Raw genomic sequence first — 18,979 nt, 5'->3', positions numbered from 1 at the left:
AGAAAGCAGACACAAAGACAGGGCTTAGGTGGGGTCCTACCTTCCCCTTTCAGTCCCCATCCCACACCACCCCCTCAAAGCAGTGTCCAGAGGCCTCCCCACTCCCTAGTAACACCCCTCCTCTTTGGCTTCCACCTTTGGCTCCCGAAAAGCCTGCTAAATGCCCGCTCCTGCCAGCTGCTTTGCCTCTGCCTCCTTTCCTGCCTGGCTCCCCTTCTCTCTCAGCTCCTCAGGCACCCCACCTTTCTTTCCCTTCTCCATCTCTCCTCCTGGGAGAAGTGTGGCCCCATTCTGCCTGCAGGCACAAAGCTTCACCCAAATTCCACCCCGCCCTGCGGTTCAGGGTTAATGGTCGAGTTCTGGCAGCTTATGTGACCTTGGTCAACACCTGCTCCCTCACCCCCAGCCTGAAGTGAAGGTGGGCTAATGGTGGGTGCAGGCTCTTCCACATGGCAGATGGAGCTACTATGCCTGCCTCGGCAACCAACGCAGCAGATGCAGCTGAGAAAGGCCCCAGGGAGTGGAGTGGCAGCACTGGCTGCCAGCTGCTCTCTTAATTAAGAATGTGGGGAGTGGCCCCTTTGAACTCACCAGCTAATTTACTCCTGTGCACTCCCCTCTGTGGCTGGGTAATTAATATGGTGTGAACCAGTGATTAGCAAGTAGAGAGAACCTGCCTGCCGCAGACTTAACCCTTCCCTGCTTCTGGAAAGAATCACCGCCTCAGTTTGTCTTTCTCCGGTGGTCACATGGGCAGTGAGTTTTTCCCTTTGGGGAGGTGCGATATTTTTCAGTCTTCCCTCCACCTCCTCCTACCCCCTTTCTCAGCTTCCCCAAAACTCCCCTCAAGGAAAAGGGCTTCAGGTGGGGGGAAGGACTGCAATTCATTCCTTGCTTGGATGGACAACTATGGGTGACCAACTCTGCTTAGTGGCAATGTAACTGCCCACTGCCTTCTCCAAAGGAATTCAGGATCTGGCTCCACGTTGACCCCATACCTGCATCCCAAAGCCCTCCCAGTCCCAGGCTTTGATATTTTAGAATCATTCAATCCAATCCAACAGATGCATGGAGGGCTTTGCCTCATCGAAAGCCTGTCCTTGGCAATATACAGGGTGCAGAAATGAAGGAGATCCCTCCCCTCATGCAGCTCCCAGTCTGGGAGCAGAGAGTCAGAACAGGGGACTGCCCAGCCTGAAACATGCCTTTATCTGATTTACCCAGATTTCCCTGCTTCCCTCTCCCTGGCCATTTAGTAGCAACAGTTAGTATTTGAGTGCTAACTGCATCCGACCCCAATTTAAACCTTCACATGTGTTCATTGGCAATACTAAGAGGTAGGTATTGTTATTGATTCCCATTTCCCAGGCGAAGATACTGAAGCACAGGGAAGTTACTTTGCTGAAGGTTTCACAGCCAAGATTTGAACTCAGAAAGTCTGAATCATGCTTGAGTTCTGAACTCCTGCCCTCATCTGATTGTATTCTTAAGTCTCACCTCAAACACCACCCCCTCCACAGAGCCCTCCCCAGCCCCCCGCCTGCCCTGGCAGGGTCAAATCTGTCCTCTGGCTCTCACAGCCTCCAGGGCATACATCTGACATTGCTCTTGCTACACTGGTTATAATTATTGGCTTATATATCCCATCTTCTGTGAACTCCTTAAGGTCAGGGGCTAAGCTTTCATCTTTGTGTCCCTAGGTCCTGGCACCTAAGTAGATGCTCAATAAATGCCTGATGAATGAATGATGGAATTGGCAATGGAGTTGTAAATGAGTTCCCTCTCTTGCCCTCTCCACCCCCACGCCAGGCAACTTCCCAGTTCTGCCCTTTTCTCGGTACTCCAGACATTTCCTTCATATGCAGACCCTTCTCCTTCTCACAGGAGAAAAGGGCAGACAGTAGCTGCTGTTCAGGTTCCCCTGCCCCTTTGTTCTCTCCCAACCTGCCCTGCTGCTGCCCTCCCACTCCCACTTAAAACATGCAACAGCCCCTCCCTTCAAGCAGCGCTTCCGGAGCGTTCCCCCCGTCCACCAGCCACAGACTCACCCTGAGTGGGGTGCTTGTTACAACCACAGATTTCTGGGCCCTAGCTCACCCTGATGGCACCTCTGAGAATCCAAGTGCTGAACACGGTTGAGAGCCACTAGTCTCCAGAATAACTTAACCCAGTTTTCAAGGCCTCCACAATCTGCCCCCAACCTCCTTTTCCATTCTTCCCACCCAGCCCTGAAGGATTCCTGTCTGCTGTCACTTGTCCTCTGTGGAGCCTACTTGGTATTTTCCCATGGTCACATCCCTGTACGCTGTGCTCTCCCCTCCTGCCCAGAGCCCACCCCCAACCTCTGGCTCTATCCTTTCCTCATCCTATCTAAACCATGCCCATCTTCAAGGCACAGCTCAAATTCCACCTTCTCAAGAAGGGTCCCCTGCCCAGATCCACGAAGCCCTCTTTCCCACCCACTTCTGAGGGCTGACCACCTGTTTGCACAAAGTGGTGTCTGTCTGCAGATAAGCCTTCACTTTCCCTGGTGTACCTATCTCTACATTTTGGTTGTGAGTGCCTAGAGGGCAAAAACCTTATCCCCAAATCCTCCTGCTCACCACCACCCCCGCCCCATCCTATATGCCTAGTTCCTGGCTGAGTCCAAAGCTCAGTGTCTAGTTTGATTGACAGGTGAGAGCCTGTGCAGGGCCAGATACAATAAGCCGCACTCCAGACTAGCAGGAATTTTCCTTAGGGGCAACACGTCCTCTAAAAACGTTCCCTTACAAGAAACCAGGAAACTTGAAGTGAGAAGAGAAACAGGATGAGGAGTGGGTGACTGTGGCAAAATAGACCACACTTCAAAGGTTGAGGTTTAAGTTCCAGCTCCGCACCTCTGTGACCTCTGCAAGGGGCTTAACCTCACTCTGGTTTTCACATTTTCCCATTTCTAACTGGATAACAAGATGATCCTCTCAGAGAAGAGGTGCAAGGCTTACATAAAGCCAAACGCGTAGCCATGTCTAGAATGTACTCACTCACTTAAATACTCAGAAACATCTGTAATGTGCCGAGCACTGAGGGCAACACAGAAAGGAATAAAAGACCGTGCTGGCTAAACAGTCTGTGAAGACCAGAAAACTGTCATCAACAACACGTCAAGAGTAAAGAGGGAGGTGTGGGCATGCACAGGGCACAAGGAGAGGGCCTCTCACCTGCCTGTGGTCAGGAAGCCTGGAGGGACATCCTCGCTGACTGCACAACCACGCTCTGTTTGCAAGGATAAAAGGAGCAGCAGGCCTAGTCGGGGGAAGGGGGGAAAGTACCACACAGGGAAGTGTGAAATCAGTAGTTCTGAGAAGGAGGCCTTCTGGCTTGGGATGGCCAGAGGGAAGAATAACTGTGGGTGACCAGCCTGGAGAAGAAGGCCTGACTCAGGAGGGCCTGCATGCAGAGCAGAGAGTTAGTCCTCATTCTCAGGGCCACGGGAGGCCACAGAAGGATTTTAAGCTAGATTGAGGGGGACAGATCGCAGTAAGGCAGGCTGGGATGCAGGGAGGGCAGTGAGATCCAGCAAGGAGGATGTGGCTTGTGTGGGGGCTATTGTCGCCATGTGTTAGCCAACCATGTGCATGTGAAAGAGGCTGACTTACAAGAATCTGCTCCTGAAAGCCCAGCGAGGCCCAGGGCCAACTTCCACTTTATTCTGGATGTTTTCACTTTTGGGGCATCCTGTTCTGAGTCAAGATTCCTCCTTCTGAACATGGGACTTCCCAGAAGGACCACAGCTCCTCCCGTGCACCCACTCAGCCCGGGAGGTTCTGGATTTTGGTTGTTGAAGGAGTTTACCTGCCTCACCAGAGAAGGATGGCCATGAGGCCCCTGTGGAGTCTGCTTCTCTGGGAAGGTAAGTGGGGCAGGCAGACAGCCTGTCCTTGGAGAGCTGAAGGCCCCTCCCCAGCTGCCTTCACCAGACGTCTGGGCAGGGCTCCCTCAACCCGAGTGAGAACCCAGAAGCTGAGGGTGGGTAGGGAAGACTAGAACAAGCTCTTGGGCAACATTTTAAGCTAGGCAGATACAAAGAAATGCAGGGTCGTGGGAGGGAGGAGGTGGCAGCTTGAGGGGTATTCTTATCTGTGAGACATGAGCTATTTTGTGGCCCAGGGCAGTAAAAACGGAGCCAGCGGAAGTCGGCTGTGAGAATGGTGAGGACCCAGCAGTGTTAGCACGCAGAAACTCTACAGAGTTTGAGGAGAGAAGCAGAGGGCAGGGCAGAGCAGGGTTCCCCACAATCAGCAGAGTGTGTCTTCAGCAGCCTGTGGGAGAGCTGAGGTCCCTCCCTGCAGGTCTTCTTAAGGGGAGGCAAGTACTAAGTAGGGATGAGAGAGGCTAAATACGGCCCACGTGGACGTGGGGGTGGCTGATGGTGGCGTGATGTTGGGATGGCTGACACACGGGGTCTCCTCCACACTGGGCGATCCCTCTATCCATCTGATGCCCGAGTTCCCTTCCTTGGTCAACAAGCAGCCAGCGTGGCATGGGTCAGCACTGCCAGGCCATGGATGAGGGTTTATGGGGTGCGGCAAAGATTAAGATGCCATTGTTTACATCAGAGGCTCATAGGGACTTTGGGTTGCTTTGTCTCTTCTCCCTGCCTGGGTTCCCGGCCCTGAGAGCTCCAAAGCCTGCAGATTTCTTCAACATTTCTAAACGTGTGCAGGAAATCACACCTTAACCTCAAAAAAGGTCTGTTTGGCTCACAAAATCTTTCAAATCAGCGGACATGGGAGACAAAAATAATTTGCCTTGCCTTTTTTTTTTTTTTTTTTTTTTTGAGACTGAGTCTTGCTCTGTCGCCCAGGTTGGAGTGCAGTGGTGCGTCTTGGCTCACTGTAACCTCTGCCTCCTGAGTTCAAGTGTTTCTCCCGTCTCAGCCTCCCGAGTAGCTGGGATTACAGGTCCCTGACACCACACCTGGCTAATTTTTGTGTTTTTAGTAGAGATGGGGTTTTATCATGTTGACCAGGCTGGTGGTCTCAAACTCCTGACCTCAAGTGATCCGCCCACCTCAGCCTCCCAAAGTGCTGGAATTATAGGCATGAGCCACCACACCCAGCCCAAAAATAATTTTTCAAATGGCCCTTAATGATAAAAGATCTGTGTGACTGACCTGGTAAAGACCCCTTATTTTTCAGTGGTACTGAAGCCTGGGCGGTGGGGGGTGATGTGCAGAAGGCCACACAGCTGATCGTGGCAGCACCAGGAGCGGGTAGAAGCTAGGTCTTGGTTGACATCCAGTGCAATGCTCTTTGTGTGTTACATTCCTACTCTGCGTGAACACTGAAGCCTTCTCCAGTGTGAGAGGAGGTTGTTGGGCCTGGAGGACAGTGAGGCGGAGGAGGGACTGGAATTATCATGGCCGACTGAGCAACCATCCAGAACACGGCTCATTGACCAAACCTTCGTCACCTCTTATTCTTCCCTACACGCTGTGCCAGTGACAGGCATAGGGTCAGTCCTCAGCAGGGTAGGTGATTTATTCAATACCATTTACTAGGCTTCTCCCACAGTCTGTTCCTAAACAGTGGTGGGCCCTGGAAGCACAACCATGGGGAGAAAGAGCTCACAGTCTAGTGGGAGATGCTGACTCATAAACAGGCAATAATAATAGAGGGATAAGGGTAGTCAGCATGGTGACCCCAGGCCACTGTGAGAACACAAGAGAGAATACGTAATCTCTCTTGGTTACATTACCTATGAGGGATAGGGGAGGTCAGAGGAGGCAGTGATGCTACAAGAGTGGGCAGAAATTAGTCAGCAAAGGAGTCAGAGGGGCATTTCAAGCAGAAGTGTCTCCTATACACCCCTGACTCAAATACAGTCCCCAAAAACAGCATCTTGCCATCTCGACCCCTGTCTGTTTCTCCTCCTGTTCTGGATCACAGAGAATAATATCCAGTGGATCCCAAGGACCTGGGAGCCATCCTTGACTCCTTTTTCTCCTTCACTCCCCAGAGCTAATCTATTACCAAATCTGACTGATTACACCATCTTCATGTTTCTCAATTCCTCCCACTTCTTTCCATCCCCGTTGCTCCCTTCCTCAATTCAAGTTGCCATCACTTCTCCGTTGGACTAATGTGAACAGCCTCAGTCCTGCCCACCTCCAGTGCATTCTCCACATCTCTGCTGGAGTGATCTTTCTAACCATGCGTCTAATCCTGTTATGCTCCTGCTTAAAACCCACCTGAGACCCCCCATTGCTCTACAGATAAAGCTCAAACTCCAGTATTGCTTTCAGGGCCCTGCATGATCTGACTCCCACCGACTCTGCAGTGTAATTTCCTACTCCTCACACAGAGAACTCCTCTCAGTTCCCCTAGGCACCAACTCTCCCCCTCCAGGCCTTTGTCAGTACTGTGCCCTCTGCCGGTGACACTTCCCCATCCTGCTCCAGGCCGCCCTCCGCTTGGCCTGGCTGATTCCCATTCCTCTTCAAGGCTCAGCTTAACAATTTGTTTTCTGAGCCCATCAAGGCTGGGTGAGGTCCCCTGTCACCCTACCTGTGTTCTCCCAGGGCATCCCATTTTTCCCTTCATGGTATTTAACAGAATTCATTTTAATTGCTTTCTTGAATGTCTGGCTTCCTCTGTAAGCTCCATGAATGCAGACACTGGGGTTATCTTCCATATGTTTTATCCCTGGTACCTGGCACAGTGTACCCTCAACTTGAGTGGAGGGAGTGTCAGTGGAGGGGCCCCAGTTCACCCCATAGCAGCTCAGATGCATGCAAAAGTAGGATGAGGAGCGTGGGGCAGGCAGAGTGATCAGGGGCTCTGTTCTTTCAGCCCTACTTCCCATTACAGTTACTGGTGCCCAAGTGCTGAGCAAAGTCGGGGGCTCGGTGCTGCTGGTGGCAGCACGCCCTCCCGGCTTCCAAGTCCGTGAGGCTATCTGGCGATGTCTCTGGCCTTCAGAGGAGCTCCTGGCCACATTTTTCCGAGGCTCCCTGGAGACTCTGTACCACTCCCGCTTCCTGGGCCGAGCCCAGCTACACAGCAACCTCAGCCTGGAGCTCGGGCCACTGGAGTCTGGAGACAGCGGCAACTTCTCCGTGTTGATGGTGGACACAAGGGGCCAGACCTGGACCCAGACCCTCCAGCTAAAAGTGTACGGTGAGTGTGTCTGACACTGGCTGCCTGACCCTCTTCTCCCACAAAGCACCAGACAAGCATCCTGAGTCATAGCAGCCAGGGAGAGCTGGGTTCCAGAAAGCTCTGGTCTCTGACCATGTTGCTGACTCAGGGAACAGCTGCTCCCTGGTAGTGGCGTCTAAGAAAATTCCTCCTGGCTGCAACAGCCAGGCTTTGCCGTTTCATGGTGCTTGCCTGAACTCCAGCTCAATCTTTTCTTCGCTCAGGGGCCTTAGACACAATGCTTAGCCTCCCTGGCCTTCACCTTTCTCCTTTGTAAATGGGCATTGTAATACTACCATGTAGAGTACCCACAGGGTGAAATGCAGTGGGATTTGCAGTGGCATCCAGGACAGAGCCTGGCCTGTGCTTCCTCAGTTCTAAAGGATCCTCATAGACTGTAAGATGTGCCACTAGTCTATGTACCACTATAAAGGAAAAAAAAAATGATATTACATACTAAACTATGACATAATGGATTTATTTAAAAATCAAATTATAATGAAACTATGACTGAAAGTATAGAATTTACACATTTCTTAAAAGGGCTTCTTAGAAAGATTTTAACTATATATGATTCATGGGTTCTCTCAGTCATTCATCATTGCAAAACAAACCATCCCAAAACTTACGGACTGAAAACAACGACGATGTTTACTTCTCATAATTCCGTGGGTTGGCAGGCCCAGCTGGGTGCAACTTCTGCTTCACATGGGTCTGCAGAGTCCTTCGCGCAGCTACATTCAGCACCTCAGTTGGCTGCATGGACTGGGGGCTGGCTGGACCTTGTTTCCAAACAACTCCACCTCCACCACAGCCACCTCCACCACCTTCATCATTTGTCTTCTGGTCAAGAAAAAGGGGCTTTCAGCTCTCATTTATCTACCTAATGGCTTAGAAAAGAGGCATGGGTGACCCTAAATCACTGTTTCAGTAAAACCTTAGAAATTTAGATAGAGTGGAAGAGGGGGAAGTCCAGCTTTAAGAATGGAAAGCAGAGGTAGCAGCTTGGAAGAGGGTAGTCATGAGGGAGATAAAGGCTGTAAGCAAATTGGGAAGGTGTCTTGAATTCCCCCGGGCCAGCTAACTGGCTGTCCTTGGGCGAGACACGCAGGGTGCCAATGCCGTTGCAGGTGTCTTTCTGGATGCACACAGCCCTGAGCCTCATCTTGGCAAGCAGAGTACTGGCTGTATTTCAGCACCCCCACCCCCTGCCACCTGTTACCCTGTGACCCCCTTAGCCCAATGTCCTTGTGCAGTGAATAACCTACCCTACCATACAGTCAGCCCCTGGAGCCCCTCCTCCGGTCTAAGTCTCAGCTGCCGCACATGTGAAATGAGGACATTGAGTGTGATAATACACGCGGCACCCACACCACTAAGCTCTAAAATGCCTTGTTCTCAGCATCTGAATTACAGATTTTAAGGAAATTGCTGTTTTATTGCTTCCAAATACATAGCGTGATTAGAACTAATTGCACGAAGCTGCCAAGCAGCCATCCTTAGGAGCTCTGCTTTGACAATAGCTAAGAATGATTTGAATTAGCAGATCAGTTACTAGAAATGTCAATGGGTGTTTCTACTGTGCTTGATCGTGTTTGGAAGCAGCTTGTCCTCTTAAGTGATGTAAATATCCCCCCTGTAATCTTTGTTTATACTATTAGTGTGCCCAGCAAATCATTTCTCTTTCATATCACAAATCCCACCAGACTGAACTGGCATTAACGAGGTTTTTCTCTGCTTGACTTTGGAATGCTGTCAGAGACTGAGCCCTCCCGTTGTTACCAGAATGCTCTCCCACTGGCCTCATTTCCACTGAGACTCAGGATTTACTCATCAACCTGTATAGGAAGGGGGATCCGTGGCCTAGGACACCAGGATATCAGTTTGTTCAGTGACCAGGTATCCAGCACCCACTATTCGCCAGCACTAGACAGCTAAGGTTACTGAGCTAACAAGACAGAGACCCCACCTCTGGGCCCCTCCTTCACAGCATTTTGCACCCTCATAATTATTTTATTAATTATTCATAATCATTTGTCAGTATTTGTCTTTCTCACCAAATTGTAAGCTCCAGAAGGCTAGGAATGTGTTTGTTTTCTTGCCTGACTTAACAAATGCTTGTCATCTCTTGTTGACTGGCTGACATATTGTGAGATAAATACTACAGAAAGAGATAGAGTGCTTGGAGAGCTCAGAGCCATGCTTGGGAGGGCTTCACAGTCAAGGCTTAAGCGGTGTGTTCAAGCCGGGCCTTGAAGGATGGGTAGGAGTTTTCTGGGAGGACAAGAGGTGAAAGGCATCTATGTGCACAGATGAACCATGTGAAAGCATGAAAGATATTTAAGAGCATGACATATTTGGGAAAACTGCAAATTAATTAGGATGAGCAGGGAGAAGCAGCAGGAGGTACAGCTGGAGAGATGGGCATGAATCATTTCCTGAAAGGTTTTGAATATCAAGCTAAGGAATTCAGCTTCTGTCCTGTGGGCAGTGGAAAGCCAGACAAGATTTTGGAACAAGAGAGGCCTAGTCAGAGGTGGCATCTAACCCTGGTGCATCCCAGAGCCAGAGATATGGGCCCTGCCCAGCATCCCTGGGACCCATACCTGTTGTACTTTTCTTTCCCAGATGCAGTGCCCAGGCCCGTGGTACAAGTGTTCATTGCTGTAGGAGGGGATGCTCAGCCCCCCAAAACCTGCCAGGTTTTCTTGTCCTGTTGGGCCCCCAACATCAGTGAAATAACCTATAGCTGGCGACGGGAGACAACCATGGACTTTGGTATGGAACCACACAGCCTCTTCACAGACGGACAGGTGCTGAGCGTATCCCTGGGACCGGGAGACAGAGGTGTGGCCTATTCCTGCATTGTCTCCAACCCTGTCAGCTGGGACTTGGCCACAGTCACGCCCTGGGACAGCTGCCATCATGAAGCAGGTATGCCAAGGGTCAGCAGTCAATGGTTGAGGGCTTATGAAGCATCAAGTCCACCTCTGACTCCACCCCTCCATGTTCAGCACCAGGGAAGGCCTCCTACAAAGATGTGCTGCTGGTGGCGGTACCTGTCTCGCTGCTCCTGATGCTGGTTACTCTCTTCTCTGCCTGGCACTGGGGCCCCTGCTCAGGTAGGAATCCTGTAGGTGCAGGAGGTAGGTGGAGGAGGTGGAGTTCCTGAGGGGGAGGGGGTCTTGGACCTCCTCCTATTTAGGCTTCAGATGGTCTGCCCCTTCTTACCTCTCCCACCTCATCTCTTGGCCTTCTCTAGCTCATATCTTGGTTTCCAACCAGACTCAACTACTTGAAGTTTCTTTTGCGGTTCTCCAAATGAACTGTTCCCTCACATCCATCTGCAGACCTTTGTACATAATATTCCCTCTGCCTGGAACACACTTTCCATGATTTCCCACCCAGCCTCCCCGCTTCATGTGGCTAACTCATACTCAGTCTTCAAGGTGTGCTTGCTCCAGAAAGCCTTCCCTGACCTCCCCCACACTCAGGCTGATTAATGTCCTTCCTTTAATCTCCATTGCTTACCCCAATCAGAGAACTACTTACATTTACTTCCCCACTGAATTCTGAGCCCTTAAAAGGAGGATGCTGGGTCACCACTGGGCATGTCAATGGTTCCTAGAACACAAGGGTTCCTGAAACATAGCTGGCATCGACAAACATTGTTGAGTGGGAGTCTAGACGACTCCCAACCCCTTCTTGCCTGAGAGTTCTACAAAATGTCTCCTTAAGAGAAGCTACTCCCTGGCCAGTGGCTGATAGGGCTGCCTTCTTGAGAAGAGGAAGGAAGAGGAAACTCCGAGATCAGACCAGGTTCTAAGCTCTACATCCAGCTCAGTCCCTTCCTCTGCCCCAGGATGCCCTGCCCCTGAAAGAACTACCCGACTGACCAGGGCTCTGTGGTCATTTCCATCCCAGGCTGTCGGAGCTGGCTTGTCCCAAGGTGGAGAAAGGGGGTCAGCAAGGAGGAAGCACTGAGGCCTCATTATGATGGGTGTGTCCTAGAAGGCAGGGTCTGGGTCTAGCCTGTAAGCACGGGGACAGGCAGTGCTGATTCCTGTTCGTTCTCTCCAGCAGGGAAGAGGGCAAGAGGGATCAGCTGAGGCTGCACTCCATCTGAAAGCCCCATCTGCTGTGGGAGGGTGTGGCCCTGGCCCCTGCCCCAAGAGTCCCCAGGATTTGTGATAAGAAAATGGAAGCCAGGAATGAGCAGGGAAAAAATAGCTTTATTGAGATATAATTCACATAGCATACAAGTCACCTATTTAAAGTATGCAATTCAATGCCTTTTAGTGTATTCGCAGAGTTGTGCATCCATCCCCACAACCAATTTTAAAACAGTTCCATTACCTCCCCTAAAACCCCACAACCCCTTAGCCATCACCTCCCAATTCCCCCATTCCTCCCATAGCACTAGTCTACTTTCTGCCTCTATGCTTTTGTCTTTCCTGGACATTTCATATAAATAAAACTATACACTATGTGGCCCTTTGGCCAGGTTTTTTCCACCTAGTGTCATGTTCTCAAGGCTCATAAAATAGCATCTTTGGCCACTGAGAAGGGACCCAACCACCTAGGATAGTGGAAAGCTCCACGCAGGGAGTCCAGAAGCTGGTTCTGGCTCTGCCTCATGGCTTCTGTCCAGTTATTTAACTGGGTCCACCACAGCCCTAACTTTCCATACCTTCTGCAATTAAACGTACGGCATAGTTGCAGGCCAAGGTTAGACATTAGGAAGAATTTCCTATTCTTGAAAAGCCTCCTTTTCCAGGGTGTTGGAAGACCGGGAGAAATGTTCCTTTCCCTAAGGTGACCTTGGGCTAACACACTGAGGATTCAGAGGCCTGCAGGCAGGCCAAGGATGCCAAGACTCCAAACATTGGAGGGGTAACTTTCTTTCTGATGTCCTTACCAGGGAAAAAGAAAAAGGATGTCCGTGCTGACAGGGTGGGTCCAGAGACAGAGAACCCCCTTGTGCAGGATCTGCCATAAAGGACAATATGAACTGATGCCTGGACCATCAGTAACCCCACTGCACAGGCACGCGATGTTCGGGGACATAACTGGTGCCTGGAAATCACCACGGTCCTTATACCTCCCATGGGAATCCTGTCCTGCCTCGAAGGAGCAACCTGGGCAGCCATCACACCACGAGGACAGAAAGCACCAGCACATTTCGCACCTCCCCCTTCTCTCTCCCATCTTCTCATATCCTGGCTCTTCTCTGGGCAAGATGAGCCAAGCAGAACATTCCCTCCAGGACACTGGAAGTTCTCCAGGATCCAGATCCATGGGGACATTAATAGTTCAAGGCATTCCCTCCTCTACCACTATTCATAAAGTATTAACCAACTGGCACCAAAGAATTTCCTCCAGCCTGAGTCTTAGGCTCTAAAATATATTAGATATTTGAACTAATAGAGGAACTCTGAGTCACCCATGCTAGCATCAGCTTCAGCCCCAGACCCTGCAGTTTGAGATTCTGATGCTTCCTGATGGCCAAAGCATTGCTATAAGAAAAGGTCTAGAAACAGGTGAAAGTGAGAGGTGGCGGACAGGCATTTCTCTTTCTGGCCTAAGGACTTTCAGGTAATCAGAGTTCATGGCCCCTCAGAGGTAAATTGCAGTTGTAGACACCAAGGATGTTTGACAACCCATAGTTGAAATGGGCACCGTTTTACAGGAAACACCATATTAATAGACATCCTCACCATCTCCCTCCACTCTCACGCCTCCTGCAGGATCTGGGAGTGAGGGTGGAGAGTCTTTCCTCACGCTCCAGCACAGTGACCAGGAAAAAACTATTGAATTTGCCCCAGTCAGCAGGACGTTCTTGCACAACTTCAAGAAAAGCAGCTCAGCTCAGCTCAGGATGAGTCTTCTTGCCTGAAACTGAGAGAGCGAAGAGCTACAAAACGCTATGCAGAAGGAACATTATGGACAGAAAGGGTACTGAGGCACTCTAGAATCTGCCACATTCACTTTCAATGCAAATGCAGACCTACCTTAGTTCAAGGGGAGGGGACAAAGACCCCACCACCAAACAGGAGGACTGTAGAGGTCACTCTGACTGCATCGAACTTCTTATTGTGGCCATCTTAGGAAAATACATTCTGCCCCTGAGTGATTCTCTCTAGAAGAGCTCTGGAGTATTGATTGCTACTGGAAAAACACTTAACGAGCTAAACTTACCCTTGGGGATTATTAGCCGTTAAGGTTCACAGTTTCTCTCACCCAGGTGTAACTGGATTTTTTCTGGGGCCTCACTCAAGTCTTGATAACAGAGAGGAAGGAGGTATTGAAGAAACGGGGGGGGGTGGTTTGAAGTACTGTTTTCCCAGGGTGACTTCAATCTCCCCACCTAGGATGTTAGTCCTGTCCAAGGACCTTCCCTCTTCTCCCCAGTTCCCAGGCAATCACTTCACCTTGGACAAAGGATCAGCACACCTGGCCTCTGGATCCACATCACCACTCCTCCACTTGATTGTTCCCAGATCCTCCCTGCCTGGCCTGCTCAGACGTTCCCTGCTGGTAATCTGGCTTTATCAAAATCTCATCCTTTTCCCACATGTACTTCTTTCCTATCACCTTCCCCCAAGATTACCTGAACAGGGTCCATGGCCACTCAACCTGTCAGCTTGTGCTGTCCCCACCTGCCACCTACAGTCATGCCATATGCCTGGTCACTGAATCATGCAAAACTGGCCTCAGCCCCTAAAAATGAGTGAAAAGGAAAGCCCAGGATCTGACAAGGAGCCCTGGTGGGTTTCTGGGGAAAAACAGCACTCCCCACCTTTCTTCTGTTCATCTCCAGGGCCCCACCTCAGATCAAAGCAGATCTGGAGGAGATGGGATCCACAGCTCTCCCTCCACAAGGTGACCCTTAGCAACCTCATTTCCACAGTGTTTTGTAGTGTGGTGCACCAGGGCCTTGCTGAGCAGATCCACACTGCTCAAATAAACTTCCCATCCTCAATGACTCACTTGTCAACTAGTGGACTAATGAACCCTCCGCCAAAAAAACACAAAGTGCTTCCGTGAGACCAATTTTGTGCTAATAAGCGTTGAGACTGATGCTTAAAAAGTCACACCACAACAAATACTGATTGAGGGTGCTGCATGTGCTGGGTACATTTCTTGATACTTGGGAATCAGTAGTGAAGCAAAACCCTTGCCTTTGAGAGTTTATGTTCTGGATAATATAAATAAACAAGTAAGCATATGTCAGATGTTGTTAGTTTCTGTTAAGAAAGATAAGGCAGAGTAAAGGGCTACAGAACAATGTGTTGGGGAGACAGGGTCTGTCTTAGATAAAGCAATCAATGACACCTTCAGTGGGGTGCCATTTGAACAGAGGCCCAGTGAAGTGGAGGAGTGAGCGTGCAGTGGCAGAGTGTTCCAGACAAAGAGACCAGCAAATGCAAAGGCCGTAAAGTGACAGCATGGTTGGTGTTTGCAAAGAAGAGAGTGGAGGCCAGAGGGGCTGGATCCAAACAAGGGAGAGAGAGGAGAAGGACAAGAGTCCAGAGAGATGGCCCGGGGCCGCATCATACGGGACTTTGTCGGAATGCCGTTTGTTGGAGTGACAATGACAGAAAGAACCCCTCAAGAGTCCAGAGATCAGACTCCCCGCAGAACACCCTCTACTTCACAGCTCCAGGATGCCTGTGGTCCGGCCAGAGCCCTCTCCAGATCTGCTTTGGCTTTTCCTTGTTTTCATTTTATTTTCCTTGAGCAGTAGTTTTTGCATCTGTTCTCCTGTACAAAAGACAAATACAAGAGCTGCTAGGGCAAAGGACTCATGAGACATGATATCAGAGAGAATGGGAAAGGGGCATAGCAAAAGAAAAGGGTTAGAGAGGACATTTTTCTCATCAATGGAGACATGAACATTCAGTGCCTCATTTTTTAAAAAACTGCTGTATGAGCTGAGATTGTGCCACTGCACTTCAGCCTGGGCAACAGAGTGAGACTCCGTCTCAATTTAAAAAAAAAAAAAAAAAAAAAAAAAAAGCTGCTGCAAACATTAATGACACCTGTAGCAAATCTTCCTTCCATGTGTATTAAGAACTAGCACTTGTTCAGTTAATCACTCTTGGTTACTTACTGATCTTCAGAGGAAGCACCATCTCCTTCCAGATTTGGCTCCATGGCTACCTGCATCTATTCTGCATACAGCCTGAAGGAAGGGCCTCTAAAATGGCAACAAATAACTATTGCTAGATCTAGGAAAGTTGTAGTGGCTGCCTCCCCTTGGGCTGTGCCTTAGTCAACATTATCTGCCAGGAGGGGCAGGCTGAGCGCAGGGGCAAGTAGTGGGGAGACTCCACAGCGTGACCAGCCCGGGTCCAGGTCTCAAAGCCACATTTCCATGCAGACACTGAAAAAAAGACACAGGCACACGTATGTTTATTGCAGCACTATTCACAATAGCAAAGACTTGGAATCAACCCAAATGTCCATCAGTGACAGATTGGATTAAGAAAATGTGGCACATATACACCATGGAATACTATGCAGCTATAAAAAAGGATGAGTTTGTGTCCTTTGTAGGGACATGGATGCAGCTGGAAACCATCATTCTTAGCAAACTATCACAAGAACAGAAAACCAAACACCGCATGTTCTCACTCATAGGTGGGAACTGAACAATGAGATCACTTGGACTCGGGAAGGGGAACATCACACACCGGGGCCTGTCATGGGGAGGGGGGAGGGGGGAGGGATTGCATTGGGAGTTATACCTGATGTAAATGACGAGTTGATGGGTGCAGCACACCAACATGGCACAAGTATACATATGTAACAAACCTGCACGTTATGCACATGTACCCTACAACTTAAAGTATAATAATAATAAATAAATTTAAAAAAAAAAAAAAGTGCACTTCGAGCACACAGAAAAAAAAAAAAAAAAGAAAAACTGGAGTGTCCCGAAGAGAATGACCAGAATGGTGAAAAGTCTAAAAACCTTACCATATGAGAAATGATTACAGAAACTGGTTATGTTGAGCCTAGAACAAAACCCTCATGGGAGCATAGGTTCTCAAACATTTGAAGGGCTATCACATAAGCCCAGACTGTCTAACTGGGGCCAATGGAGCATATCACTAAAAGGCAGATATTGACTCATATGAATAATAGGGTCTTAAAGCTGGAAGGAAATCTGTAGTTACTCAGTTCAAGTTTTTTTATTTCTCACGTGGAAACCGAAATCCAAAGAGAATGTTACTCCTCTGAAATTACATAATTAGAGGCACAGTCAGAATTACCTTTCGATTATCTAAATCAGTCCAGTCCCTTCCACTGCACTAGATTACCAAGGAAGAATGTTCTGACAAGTGGGAAAATCCAAATATGAAGTAAACTGTTTCAACGAATCTGCTTAAGCAGAAACCATCTCAGAGCAATACTGTAGACTAGAGACTTATAATAATGAATTATAAATGAAAGAAAGAATGGGCAGGCACTGTGATGTACACCTGTAGTCCCAACTACTAAGGAGGCTAAGGTGGGAGGATCACTCAAGGCCAGAAGTTCAAGACCAGCCTGGGCAGCACAGTGAGACCCCATCTCTAAAAGAAATAAATAATTAAAATTAAGAAATAAAAAGAATGAATGAATGAATAAAGAGATGGTCAAAAGAGGCCAATGAAAGGATTCTGCTAGGGTATCAGAAAAAAAGCCATGCTTTCTCTAAAGACAATTTATTCTAGCTTCCCTTCTTGTGCCTTTTTTATAGTATGTTGCTTTGGGAAGGTATCAGAATTGAAAAGAGACGATAGAAAGTAATAATCCCATTACCAGGAAAAAAACCCAGCAAATCAGTCAAATAAGTGAATATAACACATATAGTCATTAAAAATTTTATGTTCTTTAGGAGATTTAAAAATAATAGGAAAACACTTACATCAGTCAAGTTTCTTTGGAGGCAAGCAATAGAAACCAACTCTGGTTTTAACTAAAGTAAAAGAGGGAATGTATTAGAAAGTTGTGAGGAACTTAGAGAACCAAGGAAAATGTTGACCAAGCCTCAGAAAAGACAAAGCCAGGTAGCCTTGTGGATGCAGGCCTCAGGGCCTCCGAAAATAGTTCTGTTCTATCTTCCCCAGTTGCTCACTGAAGATTCAACTCCCCATCAACGGAGCCTGATTGGCCTATTTGAGGCCAAGGGCCCTCCTTTTTGATGGGGTGGGGAGGAGTTGTAGGACATCTTGTCAGAAGCATTAACTGGGTTAACAAAATAAAGTACAAAACAAAGCTTGAACAGGTATCTGTAGAACAGGAAATGCACCCATCTGTTCATTCAATAAGCACTTACTATGCACCTACTATGTGTCAGCACCAACTGGGATACAGGAATTACTAAATAGTAGCACCACAAGCCCTGCCCTCAAAGAGCTCACAGACTGGTAAGAAAACAGTGTGTCAACAAAGGATTCCAGTGAGTTCACAGGGACACAGCCCCTAACATGAGCTCAAAGGCACCTCCTGGCCTGTAAGACCTCAGTCCCCAAAGAGAGCCAGTCAGGGTCCCAGGGGAAATGGTGAAAGGAGAAAGCATTGCCTGGGAATAAAACTTCAGCTGGCAGGAACAGAAGGTGGCATGGTATGGTAGTGTCCTGGGGCAGGCCTTCCCACAGCAGCATCACACTTTTGTTTAACTGTGTTGCCTGAACACCAGGACATCTCATGCTGGTAGCTTGTCTTCAGATTTCCCTTGAGATAGTGTAGAAAAGGAAGAGCGCTCACAAGGGCTGGGGGCTGGTTCCATTCTCCTGGTGGTGGTTGGGGTGGTCGTGGCTGGGACACCTGGATTGAGATGCTGATGCTGTCCTGTCTGCCAGCCCACCCTGTTGGTCTTCAAGCCTGTACCCACTGGCTGGGCCTGCTTAGCCTCCTCAAGAGTCTTCCAAAGTCAGGTAAAGTCATTTGAACTCAGCCTAACCAGAGAGAAAATGAAGAGGTCGGAGCTCTGTCTGCTGGCTGACCCACTCAACCATATGCCCACCTTCAGTTGGCTTAACTGCGGGAGCTCAGAGTTCCAGCATACTCACTGCAGTCCTGCTCCCAGGCCAGGGAGCCACTACCCCTGTTCCCACCCCCCAGCAAAGCAGATACAACCAGTTGGTAGCCTGGACCTCTCTCTTACCTGCTCAAAAATACCTTGGGATCCCTCCTGCCCCTCACTGATAAAAACCTGACAGCCTAACAGTCCCAGAAAATCCCTAAAAATCCCCACACACACCCAGGGTGCTGGATCCCTCCTGAGCACGGAGCACAGATCCCCACACGTAGGGATGCCTCCGCCTGAGGACGTGAGAGAGGCAGATAGCAGAAGGACTGACCGCAGGCCGTCACTCCCAGGAGAAGGACAAGAAATACAAGGGAAGGCCTGAGGCTCTTGGCTTACTTGTTGTCCTGAGGCCTGGGCAGTCAGGAGAAGGTAGAGCTCTCATCTGTGCACTCATCTGAGGGAAGCCTACACCAGAGGCCAGAGTCACCAGCCAGAGCCTCAGCCAGCTCCAGCCAGCTGCTAATGGAGCGTTTATTCTTCTGTAGGCTGCGTCTAGAAAGGACAAGCCTAACAGGATGCCTGTCGGTCCATTCCCTATCCAATTACCCCAGGAAGCCACAAGCACAGACAATATCACCCCTACAGCAAGGCAAGAAGGCTGCTGCCCTGGCCTGTACTGCAGAAGAGAAGCTCTGGCTCTCCTCCATAGGCAAGGAGACAACGGTGCTTTCACCTGTAGCTCCCTCTCCCCCTATTAGATCACATTTCAGATGGG

General features: G+C 49.3%; 1 protein-coding gene across 5 annotated transcripts; it reads left to right on the top strand.

Moving 5' to 3' along the window:
- Window positions 1-3,313: 3,313 nt before the first annotated feature.
- On the top strand, window positions 3,314-14,195 carry SLAMF8 (SLAM family member 8). 5 transcript variants are annotated; one of them, XM_073008234.1, is made up of 5 exons: window positions 3,314-3,892; window positions 6,852-7,160; window positions 9,810-10,115; window positions 10,196-10,303; window positions 13,593-14,195. In XM_073008234.1, exons 1-5 carry the CDS (start codon window positions 3,853-3,855, stop codon window positions 13,793-13,795), a joined length of 966 nt encoding a protein of 321 aa, XP_072864335.1. In that variant the 5' UTR covers window positions 3,314-3,852; the 3' UTR covers window positions 13,796-14,195. The 5 variants fall into 5 exon arrangements, with proteins under 5 accessions (XP_072864335.1, XP_007974747.3, XP_007974749.3 ...); XM_007976556.3 differs by having other exon boundaries at window positions 6,834-7,160; XM_007976558.3 differs by having other exon boundaries at window positions 6,834-7,160; window positions 12,103-14,195.
- Window positions 14,196-18,979: the final 4,784 nt, after the last annotated feature.

This window comes from Chlorocebus sabaeus, chromosome 20 (assembly GCF_047675955.1).
Source record: "Chlorocebus sabaeus isolate Y175 chromosome 20, mChlSab1.0.hap1, whole genome shotgun sequence".
In the NCBI taxonomy this organism is placed as follows: domain Eukaryota; kingdom Metazoa; phylum Chordata; class Mammalia; order Primates; family Cercopithecidae; genus Chlorocebus; species Chlorocebus sabaeus.
This window is presented reverse-complemented; position numbering and strand designations above follow the sequence as displayed.

Coding starts and splice junctions, on each gene's coding strand:
- SLAMF8 (XM_007976556.3), top strand. CDS start 3,853: ATGGCCATGAGGCCCCTGTGGAGTCTGCTTCTCTGGGAAG. Junction 7,161..9,809: donor CCTCCAGCTAAAAGTGTACG/GTGAGTGTGTCT, acceptor TTTCTTTCCCAG/ATGCAGTGCCCAGGCCCGTG. Junction 10,304..13,592: donor GCACTGGGGCCCCTGCTCAG/GTAGGAATCCTG, acceptor TCTTCTCCCCAG/TTCCCAGGCAATCACTTCAC.